At 40.8% G+C, this 20385-nt stretch overlaps 1 protein-coding gene across 1 annotated transcript; it reads right to left on the bottom strand.

The window, feature by feature from the left end:
- Positions 1 to 251: 251 nt before the first annotated feature.
- Positions 252 to 17578, bottom strand: LOC129344455 (cytochrome P450 2K6-like). Its single transcript, XM_055001094.1, has 9 exons — positions 17261 to 17578; positions 15596 to 15758; positions 13752 to 13901; positions 12906 to 13066; positions 10431 to 10604; positions 8680 to 8827; positions 4090 to 4274; positions 3590 to 3731; positions 252 to 3271 (listed from the first exon to the last, which is right to left on the bottom strand). The coding sequence occupies exons 1-9, from the start codon at positions 17441 to 17443 to the stop codon at positions 3078 to 3080; spliced, it is 1500 nt and encodes a 499-aa protein (XP_054857069.1). The 5' UTR covers positions 17444 to 17578; the 3' UTR covers positions 252 to 3077.
- Between the last annotated feature and the right edge of the window lie 2807 nt (positions 17579 to 20385).

Raw genomic sequence — 20385 nt, 5'->3', positions numbered from 1 at the left:
GATTTGCCATTTTTAGTATGTTATTCAATGGTTTGTTGCAGGGCTTTTTTTAAGGGGGAACGCGGGGGAACGGAGTTCTGGAACCTCTTGAAAATGGTCACATGGCTGGTGACCCTGCCCCCTGATCTCCAGACAGAGGGGAGTTGAGATTGCCCTCTGCGCAGCTGAGCGGCGCGGAGGGCAATCTCAACTCCCCTCTGTCTGGAGATCAGGGGGCGGGGCCACCAGCCATGTGACCATTTTCTCCGAGGGCAACCCACTGAGTTCCGCCACCTCTTTTCCCAGAAAAAAAGCCCTGGTTTGTTGTATGCGAAAGGAGTGGAACCTAGGAAACACACATTTGCACTGATGGTTCATAGGTTTCAACCCAATAGCAAGCTTATGGGTGTAGATTTTTCCCACATTCCCTTCTCCCAGTAGGACCCCGACTGCTGAAAAGTTTGTATTGAAGGACTGGCTGAGCACTGGGCTGAAAATGCCATGCAGTGAAGAGTGGGAATCAAACCCAAAGAGAGCTGGAGAAATCAGTAATATACATTAAAACAGTCAATAATACTCTGTCAAATTGGGTGACTGTTCTAGAGACATGGCAAGATAAAGGCAAATATATTAAGATAATTCATACAAAATGTCTTATTCAACTAATTACGGGACCCTTGATTTGCATATCTGTATACTTTATGGTCACGTTTCCATATTTATCCTATAACCCCTAAACATAAACATTGTAAATGCTTTAAGCATCATATAATCTATATATATTTTTAGAAAAGCCAAGGCCTGTCAATGCCAGCTATGGCAAAATATCCAGCGGTGCCCATATTTTCGAAGGGAAAGCCAACTGTGTGTTGGTCTCTCTGTATCCTGTGGTTTAACCTGAAATCTTTTGGCACTGAGCAAGGCCTGTTCTAATTAAAACCCATCCCAGCTTAGAAGCTTTTTTAAAAAAAATTTTTTAAAAACTTTTTATTAACTTTAAAAACAACATACAATGCATAAACAAGAAAACAAATTACACAATGTTAATGTCAACTATAATTCAAGAAAAAACAGATAGCTTATAATAGACTACCAGTTTTCAAATATAATATTAACAAAGAAATAATAAGATTCAGTTAGAGAACTGCAATATATCTAAGCAGAGAGGGAGGTTCTTTACACTTTGTATGAAACCTAACATATTGCTCAGAAACACCATGAGAAAAACGATAAATGTTTTGGCAGCTTGGAAGCTTGGTCACTTCTTTGATACTTTCAGTTGGTTCTAATAAAAAGTATTTGTAGTGTGTTAGAGATTTTTTTATAAAGACCCCTTACATTTTAGTTTTGTGAGCAAGAAACTTTGCCTGGCATGTGAATGTTATGGAAAACACCTACACAGCACTTTACATGTCTTTTGTTGTGATTGTTGCTATGCTGCGGGTCAGTATGACATTACACAATTTTGTAAATACATAACTATAAGCAATTTTTGTCTAGAATAAGGATTCCACAATCAGCCTTGGACACTTCATATTGCAGAATGTTTATGTTCTGGCCTTGCCAAAAGGAGCCAGAAACTATTCTTATTTGTATTAAGTATTTTGATAGTATATTGTTGCTCAAAGTAATGGTGCCATCATTCTCTGTAAGATGAATTCTAAGTAAACTGTTTGTAATAACCTTTTTGATCTTTTGATTCATTTTGTTCTGTAAACAATTTAGCATTAAAGTGTTTAAGCGTAAAGATAGTAGCTCAGTACGCATCAGGCCCTGGGAACCTCAAGCATCTGAGTTTTGTGTAACAATAAAGCTCATATTTCTTTGTATCACTGTGTTTGGTGTCTTGGATTATATTTGGGTAAGTGGTAGAAGGGAAGTTTATAATTGGTAGCAGAATACTATGAAAAAAATTTCCCTAACAGTAAGGGTGTTTTTTTCCCTAATAAGGGAACAGCAGCAAAGTTTAACATTTGGGGCCACCCTAGTGTCTGCTTTGGCTAATAACCAGTACAGGCTTGGTTGTGTTCAAGCTATCTAAAAACAATTGGCTTATGTAAAGCTAATACTCATATTATTGTATTCTTATTGTATTCAATAAGATTTAGAAATATTCACTAAAGTGAACAAAAAGGCCAATCTTAGATGTGAAATGGTGCTCTGAAGGGATTCTTGATAATAGACCTAGTACAGTTTCCGAAGTTCAAATATGCTGAAACTGCTATCTGATGAAGAGGGTTTAAGTATTTGAGACAGCAGCTTAAATTACACTTCCCTCCCCAAATAGACAGCCTTACAGATTCACTGTCTCAGCGTATTGATATTGTTGAAAACCTGTCAATGACTCACAGTATGTAAAGGGAAGATTCAAAATGTTCTCCATCTATGTGGAAGTGAAAAGCCTCACAGTAGGATGTCTGCTGTTCCTTATTAGATTCTTACTGGTGTAGAACAGGAACTTATTGTCCAGTTGTAGAGTCTGTAGTATGATTTTTCTCATATGTAACAAAAGAATCTGAAATTGTGCCAGGTTCTTTTGTGTTTTGGAGGATGGAAAGAATAATCCCAATTAACAAAAACAACAACAGCAACCATTCATACATAGTTTTAGGTGGGTAGCCATGTTGGTCTGCAGTAGAATTGTAGGATTTGAGTCCGGTGGCAGCTTAGAGGCCAATAAGATTTTACTTTCCTCAGATGGAGAGAAGGGTGCTCTGACTCTCAAATGTTGCCCTCTGAATATTATGTTGGCCTCTAAGGTGCCCCTGAACTCAAATCCTGTTGTTCATGCAGAGTAGCACATAAAACAACAAGCATGCCCACTGTCTGTGCCAGGCAGTCTTCCAGAACTCAGTTCCCTCTTCTATTCACTCACAGCTTAGTGAGACCAGACTGGGCCTGGACAGTTGAGGGGACTGAGGCTGTGAAGACAAGCATAGGCTTGATTCTCAGTGGCTGGGGTCAGAAGTTGCAGATTTGTGACAAAGCATGGAACAATTTTGTCAGGAGTCTACTGCTCTAAAATGGCAGGCAGGAAAGGCTGGTGTTGTGCTATGTAACAAGAGGGTCAGTTGTGGCAGCTAAGTAAGATGGGAGCATCAGTCTTGTGCACGTGGCAAAGCACAGATATAGTAGGGTGTCGGAGGCGCAGTAAACCCAACGGCAGGGGTAAAATTGAGGTCTTCTTGAGACGTCCCAGGGGCAGGCTGGAAAGTGAATCTCTGCAGGAGACTTACAAAGAACAGGAAGAGCTCCATTCTGGCAAGGGTCTCACCAGCACAGATTCGCCGACCTGTGATAATGCAGACAGAGGAGGAAAACCCGGTTTATTTAACTTTTAAATATTTCAGAATTGCTGTCTCATGAAATGATACCCAACATAATTTGCCATAGTGCCCCACAAGGAAATAAAAGACTAAAATCCAATAATATATGGAACAATATTTGGTGGGATACCAATAATAATGAAACATGAAGTGTTTACAGTATGAATTATGCTATGATGGTAAACAAGGACATATAAACAATAAAAATCTAAAGGTAAATATGAAAACAGACTACAGTAACAAAGAAATGATAAAGCCCCAGAGGTAATTATAAAAGGAATTACCTGCACCGAATGGAATGAAGGCATCTCTCTTTACGAACTTTCCTTCAGAATCAAGGAAATGCTCAGGATAGAATTGATAAGGTTTTTCCCACTGAGTTTCATCATACAGCACGGAGTACACTAATGGAACAATATGTGTTCCCTGCAAAGTCAACAAGATGAGTTATTAATGAAAAAGAAAATAGTGTCTTAAGCAAACAGCTATCCTTCAGATTAAGAAAATGCTATCCTGCAAACTGAATCACGTGGGAAAGCAACTACAAGGGAAGCAAGTTAAAAAACCAACTTGGATAGCCAGTGTTTTCCAAAGTTTGATGGTTTTGGCACAATCCAGAAAAAGTTAGGCACATTCCCATTGTTTCCATAAGAGAAATCATTCCGTAAGATAAATCATTTCATTAACCAGATCTGATATTCCACGGAGTTAAAGTGTTGGTTGCAACAAATGCACGGAATGCTATATTCAACTTAGCAATGACTGTAAATCTAAGAATATTCACCTTTGGAATGAAGTAGCCTCCAAGAGTGACATCGACAGTGGTGCAACGTGTCACGCTCGTAGGGAGAATATTAGCAAACCTCTGAACTTCATGAACCACTGCATCGGTGTACGGCAGTTTGGCTCGGTGTTCAATCCGTGGCTCAGCAGACCCAATTACCTTTGTTATTTCTTCTTGCACTTTTTCTGAGAAAACAGAACATTTTTTTCCTCCACTAAAGAAAATTTTTGTTTCAGATATCAAATTATTCCTGGGCCCATCTTAATAAGTATGGATGCATCTTGCACTCTAGTTTTGAAAAACAGTTGCCAGACAGCACTCAGGGATTCAGTGTTGGAGAGGGCCTCCGTCTTCAGCCTTGGAATGTGTTGTGAAAACAGAGTTTGGAAAAGTGAAAATGCATTTGGCAGTTTTTAATTTGGGAAAGGAGGACATTGAGCAGAAGGCTTTAAAGGAGCAGAGGGATTTCTCTCTGAGGGAATCTGATGCAGGATTAATAGAGTTGTTGATTCTTGGAGAACATTTGGCTTTGCAATCAAAGTAAGTAATCATTTTTAGTTTACATTGCTCTGTCACCTACAGCAAACTAAATTACAAATTACACATTCTGGTTTATGTATTAACAGAACAGTGATTTTTCCCGTATTCTTCCTCTACCCTTAGCATGATTTTTGGGTCCCCAAAGGATTGTTTTTGTGGTCATGGGACTCCATCAATGGTCACTCAGGCTAGGAAGCTTCAATGAAGAGGAGGAGGGACAGAAATCAGGATACCAGGGAAAATCTTTCAGAGCATCCAAAGGAAACAGAAAAAAATCCGTATGTTTGCCTTTGAAGCCTCATAGAGTCCAAACTAGAGATGGGCACGAATCCAATTACGACCCAAACAAATGCACAAACCAGGCCAGTTTGTGGTTCACGAACCACGGTTCATAGAAGCTCCTTTCTACGAACTTCCACAACCTGGTTACTGGTTTGGGTCCCCCCCTTGCTGCCTGCCAGCTGATAGTTTAAAGGGACCTGCCGCTTGCAAGCAGTTTGGGCAGTTGAAAGGGACCTGCCAACGGCAGGTCCCTTTAAACTATCAGCCGGCAGGCAGCGAGGAGGGGATCCTTAAAGGGACCTGCCGCTTGCAAGGTAGGAAAGGGCCCTTTAAACTGTTAAATGCCCCTTTCCCTGCCGCTGCTAAGTGGCCAGAAAGGGGTATTTAAACCCCACGAACCACAAACTGGTTCGTAACTGGCCCCAGTTCCGTGCAAGTTCCTGGTTCCTGGTTCATGAAAATCCACAAACCACGAACCTCATGGTTCAGGTTTTTTTTGGTTCATGCCCATGTCTAGTCCATACTAATGTTCAGACAAAACTTGACATGCTGTTACTGATCTAACTATCACCATTCTTCAGCAAGCAATATATTTAAAGAGAGACTCTAGCATGAACCTGCAAGAAGTCTGGTATCATCTCACAAGGACTTAATAAAGATTTGTAATTCTCCGGTCATTACTTGGGATCAGCCAGTTTAGCAAAACTATAGAGACTCTGTTATTCCCAACTACAGCTATTATGAATTGTTTGTGTACTTTTCTTCATTATATTTAATTTTTTTGTGGTTACTTTGCACCCTGTGTTTCTTGCATTTCAAGAAACCCTTTGACCGTGTTGTTTACATTTTCAATTTGTGAGCTTTTATCTATCCATTCACAAAAGTTTCTGCTGTAATAAAAATTCTTACTTTTAAGGTTCCTCTAGACTCCAGTTTATTTAAACATTATCTCACTATCACCACACTTAATTTAATTATTTCATGCCCTCCTTTCTTCCCAGTGGATACCCAAAGCAGCTTACACTGTTCTCTTCCATCTTATCCTTGCAACACCTTTGTGGGGTTGGTTAAACTGAGAATGTGTGACTGGCCCAAGGTCACCCAGCAAGAGTCCATGGTAGAATGGAGATTGGAACTGGGATCTTTCTTATAATCTCTACACCATACTCATGGTATGGTGTTATATTCTGGGCTAATATATTGATACCATACAATCAGTTCCGACAATCTCATGATTTCTTGAGAATACAGCATTGAATGGAACTCTTCCATTCACCTCTACATTCAGGATGGAACTCTGTATGCCCAATGGGATGTCTGCAAAAAGCTTCCTCTTCCATTAAAGTAAAGCTAGAGCTGCTTTGGTGTGAGTGTATATTAAGTAAGGTAAAGGTGCAAGCACCGAGTCATTACTGACCCATGGAGGGACGTCGCATCACGATGTTTTCTTGGCAGACTTTTGTTACAGGGTGGTTTGCCTTTGCCTTCCCCAGTGAGTGTACATTAGGGCATTAATTTTGTCCTACACCACTGCACAGATTTGGAAGCAGTAGCTAATAGCTGAAACTTGCAACACAATGCAAAGGAGGGAAGATATTATGATTATCCCAGTTTTCAGATGAAAGTGATGACCAGCTCAGAAATGGCTAATTTATCTAAGACAGTTTGTAATGTGTTTTGTGAGTGTTGTGAATTGGAGTAAAAAAGTGGAAGGCAGCAATTTTTAAACTGGATGGATGTTTGAATGTAGGTATTTTTCACCCCGAATTAATATACAGAGAAATATAAAATCCCTAAAACATACTACTCCTATTTGGGATTTCCAGCTCTGGGATAGAGGTAGATTCTGGGGAATGTTGGGTTTGGGGAGGGGAGGGACCTCAACAGGGCATAATACCATATAGTCCACCCTCCAAAGCAGCCATTTTATCCAGTGGAACTGATCTCTGTCACCTGGATATCAGTTGTAATTTCAGGACATTTTCAGGCGTCACCTGAAGGATAGCAATAGGGATCTCATTATCCCCATGAGGGCAGGGGATCTTTCACTCCCACCTTTCTCATCTCCACTAATGCTTACCTGGTCAGTGGAGGGGAAAGGAGGGGAATTGGCCTCCTGGGCAGGCTCCTGGGCCCAGTGCGAAAGAAGTCACTTCCCGGAAGTGATGTCGATGTGGGGCTGCACATGTATGGGCAAATGCCAGGAGAAAGGAAAGTACCAGGTCTACCCCTCCCACCAAGAGGGTAAGTGGACCTGACTGCCCTAGTTAGCAACCGTACTCCTCTTTAACTGTCATTTGAAAAAACAGGCCTCGAAAGAGTCACACCAGATTACAGATGACAGTTTAGGAAATCAAGTAATTCTTGCATTGAATCTTGCACTAAAAAATACTCTTAATACTTGATTTATATTAAGTTGAGCACTCTTTAGTGAGAGTGCTGAGAATTCTTTGTCAGAGATTGGTTTTCCTCAGTTATAAAACAACCATTTACTGTCTTCCTTGTGAGAAAATATAACTTTTAAACTCATGTTAATTTACTGTGTAGATTTGGTGACCCACAGCCTGGCCATGCTAACATTTCCAGTTTTTGCCTCTTTATGAAAGTGCATAATAATGATTAACTCCATCCACAGGGGACTTGACTTCATAGCAGACTCACCTCTGATTTTCTTTGCTAGTGCAGGTGAAGAGATGGTTCCCCATTGCATGCGCAGAGCCAAACTAGACATTCTGGTAGCTTAGGGTCTGACCTGTGGCCACCACCGTTTTAGGGAATATTTTGACCCTTCAAAAAGCACTGCACAATACCTCGATGGCTATTTCAGTACATGAAAAGACATGGCAGGGGAAACAAGATCATATGCCCCCCCACCCCCCGTTCCATTGGACCGATTAGGATTAGGCCTTCTTTGCATTTTTTAAATGGAAAAATCTTCTCCGTGGCTGCTGAAATGTCTAGTTTGGCCCTGAGGGAGGAGAGTGAATGATTGATCTCTAAGCATATTTAGGAGATTGGAAAGTTCATGGCAGATGCAATCTGCAGTTAACATTACAATAACTGCCGAGATGAAGATGTGAAACGGGCTCACCCTTGCTAGCTTCCTGTTGCAGTTATTCTTCAATATTCACACCATAACCTCTGACTTGGATCATACATTCAGAATATTGGACTTTATTATATTTATTGTATTTATCTGTACCTCCAATATCAATGTCCATTGTGCTTGGTTACTTGATAGACAACGAGGTTGTCAATATTAGGCATTGGCACTTTGTAAAATAATTGAATCTTGCACTTGGCACTTTGCTCTTTATCATTGATATATGCATATGCTAGTGTTGCACTTGGCACTTTACATTTGCCATTGAAAATATGAATTTTTGTAAGATGCTTTGCCTTTCTTATGTATCCAAGGTAAAATACATGTAGTATTTATGAAATCCCTGAAAAAATTGCTATACTATTAAATGATTGAAAAATTGTTATATTATTAAATGTTTCTTTAAATGTGTATTACACTTCCTTTATGTAAGCTCATCAATAATAGTTTTTCTAGTTAGGATTTCATGGCCTTTTTCTGTTGGTTCTTGTTAACATTACAGCAGCTGGGGAAAAATAAGAACTATAACTCACTGATGCTTCCTGTTTTCCCTCATTCAGATAAAACTGGCAGCGACCTAACTTTTCTTTCTAGTCTTATTGTTATGCATAACTGGAATTGGGCTATCCTAGAATAATGGAAACCAACCAATGGAAAGCACTCACTCTGGATTTCTGGGTACTTCATCATCAGCAAGAAGCCCCAACGCAAGGTACTCGAAGTGGTCTCCGAGCCTGCACTAAATATGTCACCCACAACAGCCTTTAGGTTTCCATCATGGAAAAATCCATTAGTGTTGTTCTCGTTCTTCTCCTAGGGAACAAAAAGAAAGAAAGGATTAAAAGTAAATAAACATAGAATACACATGGGCATAGAAAAATGAATACCAAGAGGGATCTAAGAATTTCACAACACTGAAGTATTCCCTTTACACTAGAAGATAAACAACTAACATAGATAATATCTTCATGATCCATCAAACCATGAGAACAAATAAAGGAGCAAGAGCAATGAAGATGCTCTTGTTCTTTTTGAATTAGTGATGAGAATGAAATACTGGAATATTCTGACCCCAGGGTTCTCTGTGTTTAAGGATGTTAAAGGGCAACATATATCTTCCATCCTCCGTGCATCTTCCTAGTTCAATGTGTAGGTTTTTCACAGAGCAGAAGGCAAAGTGACCATTCTAACAATAACAGAAAGTGAAAAGTCCTATGAATGGGTAGGACGGAGTTCAAAGAATACTGAGAGGAAACTGCAATTTATAACAGGTGCCTTTTTGAGATCAGCTGTCGTAAAGGTTGCACAATGTGAAGTAACCCTGGGGTCATACTTCAGCCCCTCATGGCATCAAGTTTGCACCAACAGGAATACACCATCCTTGCCTCACATAAATTTATTATTATTTAAAAGTATTCAGCATATTTACCTCCAAAAGAAATATCACAATTAACAACTTGAATGGTAGAAATACAGAGCAATTTCACATAAAAGCAGAAACTGTAAAACAGTCTGGACCCCCAAACATGCACTCAGATATTAATACTCAATAGTACTCAAATTAGTACTCGGGAAGTAATTCCTGGGCCAGACCAAATGGTTGCTAAGAGAGAGAGAGATTTATGTGACTCATAGAAAGAAAATGGAGGGAGAGAACATTCCACAGCTTTTGAGCCTGTCATATCCCACCACTCTCTCTACATCATCAACAACAGTAGCACCAGAAGCAGCATTCCATTCTGTGACCTGGATCATGATGGAGGTGTGGGCCCTTCAGGTATCATAAGCTGTTGTCGTGAGCTCTTATGTGTGTAGAATGCTGTCACGTTGTAGCCAACTTACAGTGACCCCTGGTGGAGTGTTTGAGAAAAGAGACTAACAAAGGTAGTTTGCCATTGCTTACCTCTACATAGTGACCCTGGTATTCCTTGGTGGTCTCCCATCCACATATTAACCAGTGTCAACCCTACTTAGCTTCTGAAATCTGACTAGGTTGGGCTTGGACAGGCCATCCCGGTCAGGACCACAATCTCTTAACTCATCCGAATTCTCAGCTTTCATTTTTTAAAAAAATTCTGTAGCCTTTTTTGTTGCAGAGATATAAGGGGAAAGGCAACTGGGGAACTGGACAAAGTGGAATAATGTTTCCACTATATATTTAACTTGCAGATTTTCTTGTCATGGTGAATTTGCAAAATTTCTTCCTGACCTGCAGATAATCTCTGTGTCTACATATTCTGTTATGCATTAACAATGGTTGAATATTAGGAAATCCCTGCTGGTCGTCTGATAGGCCAGCTACACATCCATTAGATTCCTTGCCAGCTGCCTGAGCGTTCACATGCAAACAGACTTCTAAACTGTGGGTGAGGAAAGTTCTCCTGTGATTATTGGCATGTTTTAAAGATGCTGTTACCTTCTGCTCCCGGGTTAGAAAAGCATCAATATAGTTCCTCTGATTATTCACATCCAATGTCTTACGATGCTCATCGAAGATTAGCTGCACAAAGTTGTACAACTCTGTCCTGTCATTAAGGATAGTTCTGCGACCACCAGAAAGAAAGCCCAGAGCAGGAAACATATTATACAGCTAAAAGATTAACAGATGAGAAAAGAAAAGATTAAGAAAGCCCCAAATCCTATTGCTGAGGCAGAAATTTCAAAGCATTTTTGCTCACAGAGAAAAGAACAACGACACAGTAAAAGTCCCATATTAAGCTTGGAGCTCTGTCTGGTAAACGCTGTGTGATCTATCCAGCAGAGCTGATGTATTGTACCAAGCAGGACTTCCTTGGTGTTAATTCTAGGGAAAAAAATAAGACCTTCAAACTTGTGATCTGGACTCTCATCCACCAAAGGAAACTAAATGCACATCCTAATCAATGTAGCTTTTTATTTATTTATTTAGAAATGAAGGGAATGCAAGAAACCATTTAATTGAGATTTCTGAAGAATTTGAACAGGAATGAAAAGAGGACTTCTTAAAAATTTAAATATTATTTCTTTTATATATATATAACATACAATACTATCGAACTATCTTTTCCCTCCTATAGATTCCCATAGACCCTAGATCTAAATACAGGGGAGAAGGGAAAGGGGAAGGGTAGAATAAGGACGACAAAAGTTCATTTGTTTGCCACTCTTATGGACAGATTATTGCCCACCCAGAGTGGTGAAGAAAGTCAGTGTTGTTATTATCTCCACAATGCAGCTGGGGAGCTGAGGCTGAGAGGAGCGCCTTACCTATCTGCTGAGATCATGGCAGGAGTGGAGATTCAAACCAGCAAAGTGCTGCATCTAGAGTTGCCAGTCCCCTGCTAGGAGCAGGGGATCCCCTGCCCCTACCCTCTACCCCTACTTACCTGGCTGGCAAGGGAGGTAAGGGCCTCCTAGGGGCTTGCTCCTGATTCAACCCCCTGCAGAATGTGGGAGCCCTCCCAGGGGCGGCTGCAGCCCGCACAATGATGTCACTTCCTGGAAGTGATGTCATTGCACTGGCCTGGGAGCACGCATGCGCATTGTGTGCACACAACAGACAGTGGAGAAGGTCCCCCACCTCCCGCCGGAAGGACAGGGGGACCTGGCCTCCCTAGCTGCATCACAGCCCAACTACTTAACCACTACACTACACCAGTTCTCAGAAAGATATTCAAAAAAGAAATCAGGAAAAAAAGAATGGAGGAGGTGAATCTTATTCAACTGATAAAATAAGCTGTAGATCAATTTTGATAATGTTTCAGTACAAGGTAGAATTATAGCTTCCCACACATACAGGTAAGTTGTTTGGCAGTAAGAGCAGCCCTTAAAGTCCAAGGCTTCTGGCCTGAGGAGAGCTCCAACGCGTAAGGCACAGGGCCTAAGAGAAGGACGACAGCGGAAAATCGAAAAGCTGAGCCCAGGGCAAAAAGAATCCATTTCTCTACCTCTCACCTGAGTGGTGCTGATAGGACAATATGATCCGGCAGAGCATGGAGTCACAGGGAGGATCTCATCCATTTATTAGTGTTTATTTTATTTTTACTTGTTTGCTTCACAGTGTAGACTGTCAATCTAAAGAAGAACTATGGGCAGGGATAAAATAAGCAGCACCCAAAGGCCTTGAAGTCCAACCATTTGGTCTTATAAACCTTCAGCATTTTTTAGACTTTTTTCTCCAGAATACCAAGGGCTAGAATCTTAGACCTCTCTACATACAAAGTGGTTCTGTGAAAGCCACACTGAACTGAAGAGCTGAACAATGGTACAAAGATTATGAGGCTGTCATGAAGAAAGCCGGCCTACAACCCTTCTTCTTGATTGCTGTCTTCACGCTGCATGGAGTTTTAGATATGAAAAAGAGCACATGTAGCCTTCTATTTTGTTTCAAAGTAGATTAGGTTGCCAAACTGTACCTGGAAACCCTCAGAAGCTTGTGAGGTGAGGATATGACTGACACATCACATCTAGGAAAAACAGGAACTTATGTCACACCAATCTAGGAATAGCTGGAAACCCTATGCTTAAAATACTGCCTTTCTAGAGATTCTTAGAGTGATATGACATCACTTCCAGGTTTCCCCAGTAAGTGACATCACGTTGTGTGTGACTCCATCTTTTTAATTTTTTTCTCTTGCCATGTCTCAGAGTAGCAGTAGGCAACAACAGTTCCCTGCAGGAGATCTCCCACCACAGAAAGAGATCTGGCAACTCTAAAAGTGGTACAGGTTTCCAAGGGCTGCCCCATAAATTTTCCTAAATGTTTCAAATTAGTTGCAAGTTTTTCAGATCAAGTTCTGCATCAGCCGTGAAGTGTTGAGTTGTTGTGGTGTATCCTTAAATATATGAACTCTGCCTATACTCCTTGTATTGGAATTTCAACCATTTTAAAACCAAATTAGAAGCAGTTTACCGTGACTGAGGGACTTCCAAGAAGCCGGAAGACTTCATTGATCAATTTCAGTAGTTTCTGAAATGCGGGATTTTCGTATTCAAATCGGTTGCCAAGCAATATGGACACGACAATGTTGGCAACAGCAGCGTTCATGATCATAGTATTCTCGAATGGTTTTCCTGTACAGAAGATATTAAATGATAACATTACATTATGGAATATGGATCATCATCACTTGAGCCTTTTACGTTAGCTTGCATATGCTTGGGGGATTGTGATGAGCTGGCCAGTTTATTACAATGGATTTCTTTCTTGGTAACATGTTCTTGGTCCTTCTTGTCACATATGACAACAGAGATTGCAAATCTCATGTTCTATCCTAAACAAGAGATAATACAATGCAATTAGATGAACAAGTGTAGTTCTTATCTTAGCTCAACAGATAAAGAAAAACCATGGGGGGGGGGGAGTAACAGGCAGGAAAATCTTGCAGAAAGTCGCCCTGGATTTCCTACCTCCTGTTACTCCCCCCCCCACCGAACACCTGGAGGAAAACTCAAGCTGAGCAGCTGTTCTTTGTAACACTAGACTTCCCAGGTAAACTTGCAGTACTCAGCACTTGAAGAACACACACCCAGGAGTCTTGTGTAGACAGACTCTCTGTGGATCTTTCTGTGTAGCTTTGTGTTGTCGTGAATTTTCGTTTATTCTGAGCTTGTTCCTGTTCTTAAATCAAAAGTCTTTCACAGATCACCATTTTCAGGCTTCTGGGTTAAAATGCTACTACAGAGCAGAGACTACGTTGAAGTACGTCTCAGGTCTTTTTGATGCCTCCCAAATGCAAAGATAAAAACACCAATTCACCTTCAAAAGATTCAATTTTCTGTTTTAGGAAACGGCACTCTTCGACAATTCGGTCCTCTATGGTCCTCCTGCCCATTCCATAGTCCCTTAATGTGGTTAGCATAAACCGGCGCATCACTTTCCAGTTCTCACCATGAGAAAAAAGGACTCCTGAAGAGGGACATTAGCATGCATGACAATTATATAAGGGAATAGCCTCCATTATCATGGGCAGCATGTTATATGAAAAGAGGTCCAAACATGTTAAGGAGTGTGGGCAATATGGTTACAAGCAGGGCTTTTTTTTCTGGGAGAAGAGGTGGTGGAACTCAGTGGGTTGCCCTCGGAGAAAATGGTCACATGGCTGTTGGCCCCGCCCCCTGATCTCCAGACAGAGGGAAGTTTAGATTGCCCTCCGAAGGCAATCTGAACTCCCCTCTGTCTGGAGATCAGGGGGCGGGGCCAACAGCCATGTGACCATTTTCAAGAGGTTCCGGAACTCCGTTCCACCGTGTTCCAGCTGAAAAAAAGCCCTGGTTACAAGTGCTATGCTCAGACCTCAGGGAAACCATTTGCTTTCACAGAACAAATTTAAAGATGCTCTGGGGGAAACTATCAAAAGTTAACTTAAATCTTCCTATGGTGACACCAGGACATGGGGCTCTACTTTGCCCCACTCAGCATTGTCCGAAAACACAGCGCTTGGCTCTTCATTCTTTGGTTCTTGGACTATTTAAAACCCATCATCCTGGTCAGAGAAGTTAAAACATTCACCCACCAGTGGGGACTAATACTGGGAATGAGGGGCAGGGAAGATATACATTCTTTGTTCTACAGAAATACAGTGAATAAATAAAGTTTAACACGTCCCACTCCTTGTTCTTGAGAACTGAGCCAGCTCCCGTCCACATAACCAAGCATGGACACCCTACTAGGGTTGCCAAGGTCTCCCAGAATCACAACTGGTCTCCAGCCAACAGAGTTCAGTTCCCCTGGAGAAAATACCTGGATTCTATGGCATAGTATCCTGCTATGGTCCTTCCCCTCCACAAACCCCACCCCTCCCTTGGCTCCACCTGCAAATCTTCAGGAATTTCCTAACCTGGAGCTGGCAACCCTCCCTAAGTACAAGAGAGCCCATAGCCCTCGAGATTATGCTTTTGCGAAAGGTGGCAGATATGGCTCCCTCTCACCCAGCTCCAACCTAACTACTCAGCAGCACTGCCATTTCAGGACTAATTAAAATTTTTAATTTTTAAAAAAAGTTCTTGCTGGCTATGCAGTCCACCCTCATGAAAGGCCAGGGCTTCAACATTTCTGCACCCTAACTCTCTCTCCTCTCACAGGGTGAACATCAGCACAGCGAACCCTTTTTCTCTCTCCCTGCAACCAGCCTCCTGCTTCATTACTCGGGGATGGGAGATTTTCATGCCTCTAGTACTGCTCACACAGCTATTGCCTTAAGCAGAAATTATGGGATGGAAGATAGTGCCACTGAACTATGAATGCAGCGCTGAAGGTATTTTTAAAACCAAGACTCTTTCATCATATAGACCAAGTCAAAAAGCCGCATGTGGGAAGTCCTCATATGATGAACAGGTAAATCCCCTGCCACAGTTTTTTGTGTCTCTGTTTTTGAGCCCCTTCCCGCTGTGCCATTTTCATGATCTCAGTTCTTTGGGGCTGTTCTTTGCCTGGTGTGGGGTTACAACCCTGTATCAAGACAGTTTAAGCCAGTTTAGTTCTATAGACTGGAGAACTCCACTTGGCATGTATTCTAGGATAATTTTTGGTACAGACTCTTCATGGCTATACTTAAACATATGCAAGCCAGGTCAGCTACATTTCAGAAGCCATGTCCTTACCATTGCCATATTGAAACTCTTCAAGTATTGGGACCGGGGGCCTCTCCGCAAATGCATTTGCATGTTTCACCAAAGCCTCCTTTACAGTCTCATAGCCCGACAGAACTACCATTTTCTGGAACCCCAATTGTAAGCTGAATACTGGGCCATACTGTTTAGAAAGCTGGAATGTAATCAAAGGACGATGAGAAACAGTTCCTATAATCCAACCTAGCCATTCACACAAAGGAGCTCGAAAAAAGAGTTCGGAACAGACTGACTTCAGAAAAAAGAAAGGATTGAAGGTTTATTTTGCAAGTGTATTGAAAAGTTGTGGCTTTGGAAGAAGCATAACTCTTGCGAAACGGGAAAATTGCAAGTCGGCAAGCCCGTTGCCATCTCCCGCCGGGAGGTTTGGTGGTATTTTTTGACTCAATATTTATATATATTAAGCTCCAGTGCATTGTATATTTCAGTTCTACAATTTGGAACATAAAAGCTGGATTTGGTTGTCGTGGTCCCTGCGTTTTCTTTGTTTCTGCATTGACTTTGGGACGTCCCCCCATTTTTTATTTCTTACCACTATATCACTGGCATAAATTGTGCGTTTAGAGCTCTGTCTTCCTATCAGTTCTTCGATTATCCTCTTCTAACAGCTACTGTCAAAAACTCCATTACCATTGCAGATAACAACAAGGAGATTGCTTGAATCCATCCTACAAAGTTTGCTCTTAAATTATCCTCTTCCCAGCATAGTCCTGAGATATAACCCTTCTACATTATCCCCCTACCAGCACGTGATGCCCATTTTTCATTTTCGCTCTATGAATTGCATTAATTATCTGCTTAATATTTAATGATATTCCCTTGATAGAAAACCCATTTGATCTTCATCTGTAACTTAAATAATCTTCTACTCTTTTAGTCACTCTATTTGACAGAATGCCAGAGAATACTGTAAAAATGATAACATTATAATGCAATGGGTTTATATTACTATGGTAATGTCAGGAGACTTTCCCTGCTTTTGAGATAAGCGCCAGGAATGCATGTTTCCAGGAGTAAGGAACATCAGATCTTTCCATACACTCTTGAATAAAGTTAAACAATGTCTACAGTTTTTCTCCTTGGAATTTCTTATGACCCTGCACTGGAAATCCATCAGGTTGGGTGGTTAGCTGGCTGATTCTGCACACGTTAGATAATGCACTTTCAATGCACTTTATCAATCGTTGGAGGTAGATTTTTTGTTCCGCACACAACAAAATCCGTTCCAAATGATCTATAAAGAGGATTGGAAGTGCATTATCCAACATGTGCGGAATCACTCGCAGTCACTCTCTGCACTACACTACAAATTCTTCAGGAATCTCTCAGACTTTTTTTTCTTCGAGATTCTTAAAGGGAAAAGATTTTTTAAGAATGTTTAGTGGTTGAAGATAGAGACCTATAATTTTGTTTTTGAAGAGCACAGCAACGGTTTAGTTAACTGAGTTCAGTTACGGCAGTTATTACTGCTTATATAGTAATGTATCAAGTACATTTTATTCATGTGTAGACAAATTATGTGATGTATATTTGTTTGCACATTAATGCTTGCCTTTGCAATGGAGAAGCAGATGGTCTCTCTGCCCTACAAGACTAGGATGACACAGAGATGTTGAACAAAAAGAACAAGCTGCTCACCTTTAACATGGTTCTGTAAGGCCTCTTCACATCCATTATGTGGAGGTTTCCAATTAGTGGTAAAGGCTTTGGTCCTGGTGGAAGATTTTGACGACTGCTATTCCAGAAATTGCTCATTTTCCAAAGGACTACAACTACAAGGGCATATAGGAACAGCACAGAAATAGGATCCATCCACTCCATTTCCTAGTATGAAAAGTTGCCTGTAGTGGTTGCAGCAAAATTTGCAAGAGAATTTGATCAAAGGCAGTATCTGTCAACTGAAAAGAGCAGCACAAATTATTTATATAGACACAGCCCTATATAAGTGCTCACAAATCATTAAACCCATCCATCTTATGGGAACTATTCTCCAATTTTTGTGTGTGTACTTGAGCTATAAAAACCTTTATTTGATGGGGTGGGCGGTGTCAAATGAAAAGAACAAATCTAAACTCTTTTGCGACCAGACTGATGGTTCAGCACAATATTATCTGGAAGGATAGTCTAGGTAATTATATACCAAGTTCAAACAGGAGCATTGCCAAGAAGTAGCTGGATTACCATCCGAATTTGTAGTTAGTGAGAATTTTTCAAAAGTTGAACGTTCCTTTCTGAACTGTTGTCACATGTTGAACACATGACAGATATTTCGATTGAAATTGAAGGGACTGTCTCCATTTCAACCTCTCTAGATACCATTGGTGCATAGGGGGAGAGATCCGCATTTGAATTGAGCCATCACTGGCGTTGTGTGATGTGCACAAAAGAGGGTGGGAAAACTGGCTAATTTTTGGCTCATTTTAATGTTAACATTCTGTGTTTTTATCTGTTATAGATATTGCACATATTTTTTTTAAAAATGCATTATTTATATGTTTCAATTGGTTTCAGATTTCAGGAGCTTATTCCTTTCTTCTTTCTTTTTTTCTTGCTCTACTTTTCTGTCCTATAAGTCTTAAGTAGTAACTGAGAATATGAGGAAGAAAGTAAGAATTCAGGCCAGAGAAAGTTAGTCCACAAATTACAAAAGGGGTGGTTTCTTACAACAACAACAAAGTTTCTTATAAGTTGCCCGAATTCCCATGGCCTGAAAATAATTAGCTAAAAAGAGTAAATTTTCCACTCGTGAGTCTGTTAGTAATTTAGGGACTAAAATATCTGGTGTAAAATCTGCTCAGTGTAATGTCAGTGGTTTGATCCATTTCTGTCTCGCTTTGTTGTATCATGGGCATTCAAATAAAACATGGGTTACAGTTTCGATAACACCCAGACCATGGCCACAATATCTGTTTGAAAATGGTATACCAGAATGCGGCCTTCAGAGACTGCAGATGGTAGCACAATTGCTCTTTTATATTTAGGGACTGTTAAACCAAACAGATTTTTTGGAGTTGTAAAACTTGGAGGGATCCCCATATAAAGGGAAGAACAAACTCTCCTAGCTCTACAGATGGTGCTGTTCATATCTATCTTCAAAATTAATTTCTTGATGGTTTTACGAGCTGAAGACCAGCCAAGAGCAGTGATTACATCCTCTGCATATTATAACTGCCCTGAGCCCGTCTGATGGGGAGGACAGTCTAGAAATGTGATTAAATAAATAAATAAATAAAATATTCAGTTTTCCTTCAATTGCTTGGCTCCAGACACTAGACTAGTTATCATGCTTTAAGTAAAACAATAAGCTATTGTTCTCTGAGAACATTATTTTAACTTTCATGTTCAGAGCCAGAATCCAAGCTCTGGCTTCAATACAATGCTAGCCCAATTCTAGTCTGAGGGCAGGACTAGAGATGGACATGAACAACACCCCCCCCCCGAACATGATGTTTGTTGTTCGTTGCCATCAATGAACAACGAACACTGACTAACATGATCCTGTCACGAACACGGCCTCCTTGGGACTTAGCTGAACTTGAGCTGGGAAAGGCATGATCCAATGACCCTTTCCTGTCATTTTCTCTTCACAGTGGTAAAAACAGCAGTGTCTGCTGGCAGCTACTTTTAGGGGTTACCAACTGACCTTCCCAATGTCCAATACCCACCAAACTAGCAGGGGACATAGTCCTCGCTGTTCTCTGAAGACCACCCAAGTTTCAGAGAGATTGGACCTTGGGAAAGCCATGATCCATGGGTCCGTCCCTTTCCTGTCATTTCACAGTGGCAAAAACTAGACTCCCCGATGGATGCTACTTTGAGGGGTTAAAGCCAGAAGGAGTTCAGACAGAGTTCAGACAGTCCATGCTGCCTACGTTGCCAAGGGAATCGATTGAAAGTCAGCAGACTGTCTGGGTTTATGAACGGCTGATGAACACCATGAATAGGGCTTGAAACGAACACATGTTCATCAGGAACAGGGCCTCACGAACAGCTTGTTCATGAACAGCTGATCGGGCTGTTCATGCCTTTTTTTTGGTATTGCTGTTCGTGCCCATCTCTAGGCTGGATCCACCACAAACTTCGTTATTCCACAGATCTGCCATAAAAACTGTATTAGTGGTCGATCTATACTTTCATCTATCTTATGAATCCACACTGCTGCCCCATATAGTATAGTATTACTTTAGTAATAAAAACTGTAATGGCAGCTGGAAGGTATTGTCCACCTTTTCTATAGAAAAATCACCTTATTGCTGCCATGGAAGAAGCTGCTGATGCTATCACCACCTTACACTGGGGCCTCCAGGATAAATGATCATCAAAAGTTACTCCAAGATACTTGAAAGATCCGACGTGCTCCTGTTTGTTATCTTCTAATCTCCATTTATATTTGCAGTCTCTTCTCTGTCTTGTAAAAACAAGGATCTTGGACTTAGCAAAATTAATTGACAGGCCGTGTTCTTGACAATAGTTGGAGAAAAATTGTATAAGCCTTTGAAGCCGAACCGGAGATTGTGAGTTAAAACTGCATTGTCAGCATAGAGTAGTACAGGAATTTCTAGGGTTTCCAAATTTGGCCGATGGAATTTATCTTTTTTAAGAGAAGGTGCCAGATCATTCAGATATAGATTAAAAAGGAGTGGAGCCATTAGACTTAACACCTGATCTCAAAATAAATGTTCTTGAAAGTTGTCCCTCTGGTCTACATCTAACTTGTCCAGATGGATCATCATATAACATCTGAATTAGACCACAGCAGTCTA

Source organism: Eublepharis macularius, chromosome 1, assembly GCF_028583425.1.
Source record: "Eublepharis macularius isolate TG4126 chromosome 1, MPM_Emac_v1.0, whole genome shotgun sequence".
Classification (NCBI taxonomy): Eukaryota; Metazoa; Chordata; class Lepidosauria; order Squamata; family Eublepharidae; genus Eublepharis; species Eublepharis macularius.
Note: the sequence above shows the minus strand (reverse complement) of the source record. Positions and strands in the feature narration are given on the sequence as shown.